General features: G+C 44.9%; 2 protein-coding genes across 2 annotated transcripts in view; both read left to right on the top strand.

The window, feature by feature from the left end:
* Positions 1–879: 879 nt before the first annotated feature.
* PSMG3 (proteasome assembly chaperone 3) lies at positions 880–5,220 on the top strand. Its single transcript, XM_074281140.1, has 3 exons — positions 880–968; positions 2,524–2,761; positions 3,407–5,220. The coding sequence occupies exons 1-3, from the start codon at positions 961–963 to the stop codon at positions 3,557–3,559; spliced, it is 399 nt and encodes a 132-aa protein (XP_074137241.1). The 5' UTR covers positions 880–960; the 3' UTR covers positions 3,560–5,220.
* A 2,514-nt stretch (positions 5,221–7,734) lies between these two features.
* The window catches only part of TMEM184A (transmembrane protein 184A), a 64,075-nt gene continuing 63,243 nt past the window's right edge, over positions 7,735–8,566 (top strand). Inside the window, exon 1 of the mRNA XM_074281135.1 lies at positions 7,735–7,874. The gene's annotated coding sequence lies outside the window, so the exon portion shown is untranslated. The remainder of the gene's footprint in view (positions 7,875–8,566) is intronic.

The following is an 8,566-nucleotide window of genomic DNA, read 5'->3' as shown; positions in this document are numbered from 1 at the left end:
CATCCCTGCCAAGTGCACTGCCAGGATCAATCAAAAAAGGTGTTGAAGCCTTGGGGGCGTAGTTCCACCCAACCCCCATTTGACACATATTAAAATCCAGATGGAGAAGTGTTCATATACATACATAAATATAATCCATATACAAATATGTTGTACGTATATATATACACGTGTGTGGACCTCAAGTCAAATCTAGGTCCAAGTTTGGCCTCAGACACTTAAGAGTGCGCATTGGCAAATCACTGAATCCTTTCTGCCTCAGTTTCCTCCCTTGAAAAATGAGCTGAGATGGGGATGTCTCTGCACTGAGACACCACTGAACCACAGTACCCAAATAGCTGCAGAGGGATGGACCAAGGGACGTGGCGGTAGGAGGGCAATGGTGTTCTTAAGGAATGAACTCGTTTGCTTGTTTAATTCTGATAACTATATCAAAGTAACTGTTTCCCTCAAAATCTTGTGTATTTTTGTTTGGTTCACCAGTAACAGCTCATGTTTACACAGCACTTGCTGTGTTAGGTGCACAACACGTGCCTTGTGGGGTTCATACAGCCGCCCTGGAGGTAGGTACTAATTATCTCCATTCTACAATGAGGGAACTGAGGCAAAGAGAAGGAAGGACTTGCCTAGGCTAATAAGGCTAATAAAGGTCTGAGGCTGGATTTGAACTCAGTTCTTTGGGACTTCGAGCCTGGAGTTCTACCTAGATGTCCTGAAGATACTCCGGGAAGACGTCATCAGACTCTCGGAACGGTCCGTGACACGAGGGGGTCCGGAGCCCCCATGAACTTTGCTGGAGCATCCTCTCCAAGCCCGGGATGAAGGCTTTGAGCCCTCACCGGCCGCGGCTTGGCCACTGCGCTCCTCCGCCCCCCACTGGTCACAGGCAGGACTGCGCCCCGGCGCCGCACGCGAGCCCAGGAAACGCGGCCGGCGTTCTGCTCCACACGTGGGCGCGCTATGGAGAGGTAAGGCCGGGGCGCTAGGGGAGGGAAGCGGGTGTGGCCCTTCCCGCCGGCCGGGGCCGGCGCCGCGACCCTTCCGCCGCGGGCCGGCCGTGGGGCCGAGGCGGGGCCGGGCGCGGCTGTCCGGCTGTCGGAACAGGAGAAGCCGGGGCTGCAGGCCCGGAAGCCCCGGCCTCGCGTAGCACGGCCGCCCGCCGGGGTTTCGGGATGAGCGGCCGCTAAAGCGTCTCTGTTTCCCCACCCCGGTGGTGGTGCCTCGGTGCCCTGCGCAGCCCCGGGGCTTCCTCTCCTTCCCTGTGCCCACGTGCCCCACCTCCATGCCCCTGCCCCTTTTCCTGCTCCTTCCTCAGTGCCCGCCTGCCCCCTTCCCTCTCTCCGTGCCTTCCTCTGTGAGCCCTTCATCCCTGTCCACCAGTCACCCTTGTGCCCCTCCTCCTCATCGCCCTGCTCCCTCTTTTCTCCTTCTGGGCACACCTGCTTCCCTCTTTGGGGCCTGAGTGCCCCCTTTCCTTCAGCGCCGTCCCTGCGACCTCTCTGTCCCCCTCATCTCCCTGCCAGACCCCCTTTCTGCCCCTCCCCCGTCCTCTGTGCCCCTCCCCCTCCGGAGCCAGTTCTCTCTCCCTTCCAGGACTTATACCGCTTTCCTTCCTTTGTGCCTCACCCCCCAGCTCCTTTTCCCGTTCTGCGGCCCGTGTGCATTCTGTGCCCTTACACACCGTGGGGGTCCTCATGTTTTTTCGCTCCCTTCCATCCCTCTGCGCTCGGGTGCAGCACATCCTATGTCCAGTTCATTCATGAGATGATCCCCGAGGCCCTTCTTAACTATTACAAATTGTGGGGTCACCACATACCCTCAAAAACCCAAAGCATACTCTTAGTACAGTGAAGGGCACATAGTAGGCACCTAAGTTCTAGTTGGCTAACTGACCTCTGCATTAGGTTCAGTAGGTGTTAGGGATTTTAAAACATTGGTCCCACTGCTTTGGAAAAAAAAAAAAAAAGAAATTTGAAAAATTAAATCCGTAAACTGCAATTTCAGTCCTAGGGTAAAAAACAGGTTTTATTTATGTCCTGGCTGTTAAGCAGAAGTATCTGGGGTGTTTTCACTCAAAACAAATAGCCCTTAAATGACTAAAGACCTCCTAAGATTTAAATGAGGACAATTAAGATCTGTGGGAAACCGCAAAAGTGATCAATTTCATCAGCTGAATTTTCAGAGGAGTGGAACGTGCAGGCTCTGAAGGGGAAATTAAATGCGTCCCTTGCCACTCTTGTTGCTGACATCCCCTAATGATGCAAATCATCTTTCTACTTTTTGCTTTCTTTGCATTGTCTGCTGTCTATGTAATATACGCCCAATTAAGTCGGTCCCTTTGAAAAGTTTACAGGGTGAAAAGTTCTTTTCCTAGTGTCGGCTTTGCCTATCTCTTCCCTTATTGTGGATTTCCTGGTAATCACCAAATAATGTTCATTTTTCAGCTCTTACGGGTATGCAGTGACATTATATTAGACCTCAGTGCTTGTGTGTTGATGCGTTTTTCTCCTTTATTTATTTTAGCTGTGACTTAAATGATCCTGTCATGGAAGACAGACCGATTGTGACCTCAAAGCAGAAGGTTGAAGTGGTTTGTGGCGTCCCGACCCAGGTGGTCTGCACAGCTTTCAGCAGCCACATCTTTGTGGTGGTGACCCAGTATGGGAAAATGGGGACCCTGGTCTCTCTGGAGCCCAGCACGGTAGCCAATGATATCTGCAAGCCCGCAATCACTACCAGAGTGCTCCTCGGGCAAGATGAGGTAAAGTAGTCAAGGGGGATCTCAGAGACAGAGCAGAAATCACTTAGAGGGCTTTAAGATGACTGTAGGGCTGCTGAATGTCTGGAATATTTATGCATCACTACTGTGATAACATGAGTGTTTTTATTTCCAATGTGTCCTTTGCTCTCAGTAAATTTTGCTTTTGTCACTCATTGGGCCTCCTATTTGACAGAAGAATAAATCTATTGACTTCGTGACTTGTGTCTTTTCTTTCCCTTAGTCTGAACCTTTTCTAGTAGTGTGACTTAAGGAATATAATTAGTTGGGCTTGTTCCAGTCTGGAAAGCTCTAATGAAGGTCCCTTTGCAAGCTTGCCTTTTCCTTAACCTTCCCAGACTAAAGATAAGCAAGAAAGACCTGGGAATTGGAAGTCATGAAGAAAATATACTTAATGATGCTGCTTTATCAGTGTTTGTGACTGGTTGTTCTGAGTATATGGTTGCTGACGATGAATCATGGCCACATCAGATTTAATGTATGGTAATTTAATGGTGTTGCAGGAAACCTGTCTCTGTTTCTAAATAAAGGATACTTAATAAACGTATTTAAAAAAAAAAAAAAGGCACAACTTCTCACCACTAAAGTGACTCTTATGTGATCTTTTTCCTTTATTTGCCTCTCCAGCCCCTTATCCACGTCTTTGCAAAGAACCTAGTGACATTTGTGTCTCAAGAAGCCGGAAACAGGCCTGTTCTCCTGGCTTTGGCCTTGAAGGACAAAAGTGTAGAAGGGGTGAGAGCCCTGAAGGAAGTGATTCGGAGCTGCCAAGTGTGGTGAAACAAGGCCCTGCCTGCCAGCTGGATATTCCAGGGGAAAGCTCTTGAATCAAGAAACCATACCTCGTCTTCCAAAGGAACTTTTCATTTTCTTATGGCTTCTAGCCCACGAGGCTGAGAACTGTTTTCACATCTCAGGACAAACTCAGTTTGGTTTTGATACTATTATTGGGGGAAAGGGAGGGTCTGTTGCTTTGGAAATTTGTAAATGATTTTGCATTGACTTCCACAGAGTTGCATGCATTTGAGAATTGTTATAATGAGTCATCCTGCTGGATGGGATTCCCTATGTTCTGTGTATAGCACCATTCGAAGGAGGAATTTGCAAAGAGAAAACAAAGCCAAGTAGTAGTCAATGCTCATTTTACTTACTTTATCACTTTTTTTCTGATATAGTAAAAATCTCAATTGCATAAGCCTCTTTTGGCTCTTACATTCCATAATTATGAATGTAATTAAAAGTACCCTAGATGTATGAAAACATGTTTGATAAGGAATAATATTTATGTGGCTCACATGGTTCAAATAAATATTGGGAATTAATCCTAGAATTACACAAAAATGATCATTTTTAGGTTCTTTTTTTTCTCCATTTATCCAAGGCTCTTTTTGGAGCCTCTGTTGAAAAGAAAATCCAAAATTAAGTGTTGTGACTAAGAATGGCAATTTTGTGCATCAAGCATCAAACAGGATCCTATGATCAGAGATCCAGAAGGAATTTCAGAGACCATTTGGTCCAGGCTCCCTTTGTGATAAAGTGACCCTCCCATGTTTTCACAGGTAATAAATATCAGAGATAGAATCTGAAGCCAGGTCTTATCAAATCCAGAGCCAGCACCCTTTCTACTGGACTTAACTACCTCTGGTTTTCCATTGTCCTTTAATCCTTTTCCTCACTGAACTTTACAGCAACCTAAAACTCCCAGATTCTTTCTTTATTGGTAGAGAAAGGAGTGAAACAATGGTTGTGCCTAACATCAAGAAATTGGTAAATTGAGTTTTCATGCAAACTGAAAGGCCTTTTATAAGAAAATAGGTAATGTAGGATGTGAGTGACAGCAACTTGCTTTTCAGTCAAAACCCAGATTTGGGCAAACAGGAAATAAATGTGCTTAGACAGACTTCAAACCACTGTCTTCTCTTCATAGGAAATAAAACTTAAGATTGTGTTCCTTGAAATATACTGATAAAAGGTTTGACTTCAGAGACCTGGAAACATGTACCTCTCGCCTTTCATTGCAAAGATAGAGAGCTAGAGGTGGAGGATGCTGCATATAGTGGCAGCTGCAATGGATGTTTTGCTCTTGCTGAACTGTTTTTTTCTCTCAAAATGGTTGCTGCAAGAGCAGGGTTCACTGAGGAGGTAGGGAGGAATATATTTATAAATGAATGTGATAAATAGAAGGTATCAGTAATTTTTTTTTTTTTTAACAATACTGGTTAGAAGAATTTGACCTTAACTTCATAAGGTCATAAAGCAATTCTTGAAAAACAATTTTCTCTCATGCTAAAGACTTCTAAAATTCTCCTAGGATTGTCTTTGTTTTATGAACTGTTCTATGATGTAATGGGGATGAGCACATTAAACCATTTGTCCAGGGGAGAAATAATGGCAAATTTGCAGCAGATAGGAACCAAATAAAGCTATCTTTCTTGTTACCATACTGATCTGTGATTTCTGAAATTTGGTTTGTTATTTTGGTTCTTTTGCTTTCACCATAGAACTTTGATTTCTTTGTAACAAATAGGAGAGACTGAAATGTTGGGTGGAATGTGTGTCAGAGAGAAATATTAGACAAGGTTTGCCATCTTTGGTTTTCTAGATTTTTGATTGGTACCTGCAATGAAGGTTCCTAAGCCTGTTGTCCTTTTTAGATTTTAAAGCTGTGACAGTGAATCAAGGAAACTGCTTTTAAATAAGAGCTTCTGATAGAAAATTGTACTTCCATAATTCTGACCCTTATCATGGATATGGACCTAAAACTGGGGGGCCTTACCTCCTTCTGTTAGCCACATTAATTTACAGCCTCTCAGTTAGATGGTCCCTACTAAAAATGAAAACAAAACCTGATACTAAATGTTTGCCTCAGTCTGTTAAGCCAATGCAATTTTGCTTGACTCTGCCTTATAAATCAGCACATGTGACTGATGTGCAAAAAGTACTTGGCCCCTGACTTCCATCCGTGCTCAGCTCAAAACTGCCATAATTCAGAAGGTGAGATACATGCACCAATAAAGAGATCTATAAACTTGGCAGGTTCCACAGGAAGGAGATATCTGCTTTTTAGAAATCATTATTCCTTTAGCAGGAAAGGCTGCACATGGTGCTTATCCAGTGATCAAACTATAATTACAACTTGTAACAGGTTTATGGCCAAGAGTAAATAATGAGAATTTGGCTAATTTTCTGTCCCTATAGTACTGCTGGTAGATTCAGGTTAACTTTTTTCTAAGGTAATGCCCTTGGACAAACAGGATGTGATTTGTCAATTACTATTTTACACTGAACTGCTAACCAGAACTCCTATTAGGCAGACCCAGCTGCTCAAATTTATTTTTTTTTTAAATAACTCTGGGGATAAGGGTTCAGGAATTGAATCTTGGTGGTCTAGGAGCTCACAAAGGAAAAAAAAACCCTTGTAGCCTGTGATTTGCTTTCAAGCATTTTCTCAGTGTTTAGAAAAATCTTAGGAAGACCCGAACAAATTATAACAAATAACCCATGGAATAAAATAGAATACATAGGGAGGTAGGCTGAGAGTAGATTAGCTTTTGTTATTTGTTTGGAATATCACAGTGAAATTGGAAATCAGAAGAACAGTGACCAGATAAGTGACGAGAATGATGGACTGGATCGATGGGAATGAAATGAAAAAAAAAAAAAAATTGATGTGGAAGATGACTACAGAAAGGGTTTCTGTCATCTTGGTTTTATAGTTTGGCATCACAGTAAGAAAAATAGAGGACAAACCCCGTCTGCGTGTGGATGAAGGATAGTTTCGGTCTAAAATGAGGATTCATAAATTCTAGAGAGACTGAAAAGGTAGAGGGCATTCAGTGAATTGGAGAAGTGTGAGGATTTTTCTGAAAGCAGTATAATCTTTTAATTTTTTTATAAGGATTTTGCTATTTTGTGTTATCAGGACGAGGATGGAAATGAGTGAAACTGAACTATGGCCCCTTTTGAATTATTACAATGAATAACAAGAAAAAGGTATATGTGGGAGGAGGGGAGAGGCTGGGGCAGAGTGAAATGATAGTTCAGTGAGTCAGGGAGACCTGCATCCTATTCCTCCCTCAGAAACTTCCCAGTTGGGTGACCTTGGATGAGCCATTTAACCTCTGCTCCCCTCAGTCTCCTGAGTTGAAAAATAGAGATAATAGCATCTACCTCCTAGCATTGCTGTGAGGATCAAGGAGATGACAATTGTGAAGGTGCACCCCCACACCTGGCTCTGGACGGTGAGCTAGGTGACCTTGCCCAGCCTCCCTCACTTAAATCCAGTTCACGCATATCTGGCATCACCTCCCTGATGTCATGGTCCTTTTGGGGAATAAAACAACAAACAAAATAAAAGTCGTGTTCCACTAGGAGAGAAGTGCAGTGTTTTGGAAAGGGAAGGAAATAGGATTGGGGGGAGAGTGGAGGAGCATATAGAAAGAAAAAAGGGCTCCCGGAGGAAAGATTTGGACTAACAAAGGCCCCTGGTAGAAAACAGGGAGACATGCCCATGTTGGAGGGCACAGGACATGTTTGTAGCATTGGCAAAACAAAACAAAACAAAACAAAAACCTCCTGTGCCCTCCACGAATCAGACACGGACTCCATCTTTTGTTGTTTTTTAAGAGGCGACTTGTTAAAAACAAGTGATCTTCAAATAGCTTGAGCAAGAAGGGAGTGAAGTGGGCTCTGACAGGAGGCAGGGATAGGGACAGGGGCTGGGAAGTGAGGGAAGGAAGAAGGCTCAGAGGAACATGGAAGAGGGAGGAGGGACTCAGAGTTGGGCAGGGTGGAGCTGGATGTACCTGTAAGCTCGACAGGTCCCAGAATGGGAGGAGTTTGGTGCTCAGGGGAAAAGCAGATGCACTAGTGGGAGTCCTGTATGGAGCAGAAGCCCTTGGAGAGGGGACTAGGGCTGTCCCTTGGGAGAAATCAAGGACCGAAGATTGCTTGAATGGGAATGCAGCTCCAGGCGGAGGCTGGGTGAATCTGATTAGGATCCCCCTCCCCTGAACCCCTTCTGCACTAGTGTGGGGTCTGGCATTAGCTCTCCAGGAGCTGGGAGAGGCACTCTGGCTGGAGACTAACCAGTAAGGTGAGTTACCACCGGGGAGGGGTGGGTCTGCTCGCCGTCTCACTACTTCTCCTCCCTGAATTTTGGACCCTGGTACTTGATAGGTGTTTGTATAACACCTGATTGGGTGGTGGGGAGGAAGATAGGGAGCTCCCAGGAGAGTCTTTCCCCCACTGGGAGCCGAGATAAATCACAGCTCCATGATTCATGGCCAGCGGGGTCTACATGCCAGTTCTTCCTCACTGAGCCCCAAGCCAACCTTCATTCCCACCCTGTTTACAAAGAAATTTCCCAAACCATTGTCCCAACTGTCCCGGCTTTCTTGGACAGGTCAGAAAGGCACTTCTTCCCACTCCTGTCTTTTACACCCAGAGCAAATTTGTATATGACATACAAGTAAGAACAAGTCCTGGGGCAGCCGCCTTCTTGAAAACTGGCTACAGGTTCCTGGAGCAAAGCTGTCCCACAGGCTTTTAAGAAAGGTGTGACTTGGAGAATGCCCTTTATGAATGAGAGCTGAGGACTGAGACAGAAAGAGGGAAAGAGTGCACTCGGGAGAGATAAATAGGAAGGAAAACTACAGAATAAGTAGAGACAAAAAGGAAGAGGGTAGAAAAAGAGCAAAAGAAAAGATGTGTGCTAACAAAAGGGAGAGAGTATGTCCCTGCAACAGGGAGGCACATTGGTCACTGCTTGTAATTATCCTTTGTGCC

This window comes from Sminthopsis crassicaudata, chromosome 1, assembly GCF_048593235.1.
Source record: "Sminthopsis crassicaudata isolate SCR6 chromosome 1, ASM4859323v1, whole genome shotgun sequence".
Taxonomy (NCBI): domain Eukaryota; kingdom Metazoa; phylum Chordata; class Mammalia; order Dasyuromorphia; family Dasyuridae; genus Sminthopsis; species Sminthopsis crassicaudata.
The sequence above is the reverse complement of the archived record's forward strand: the minus strand, read 5'-3'. Positions and strand labels throughout refer to the sequence as shown.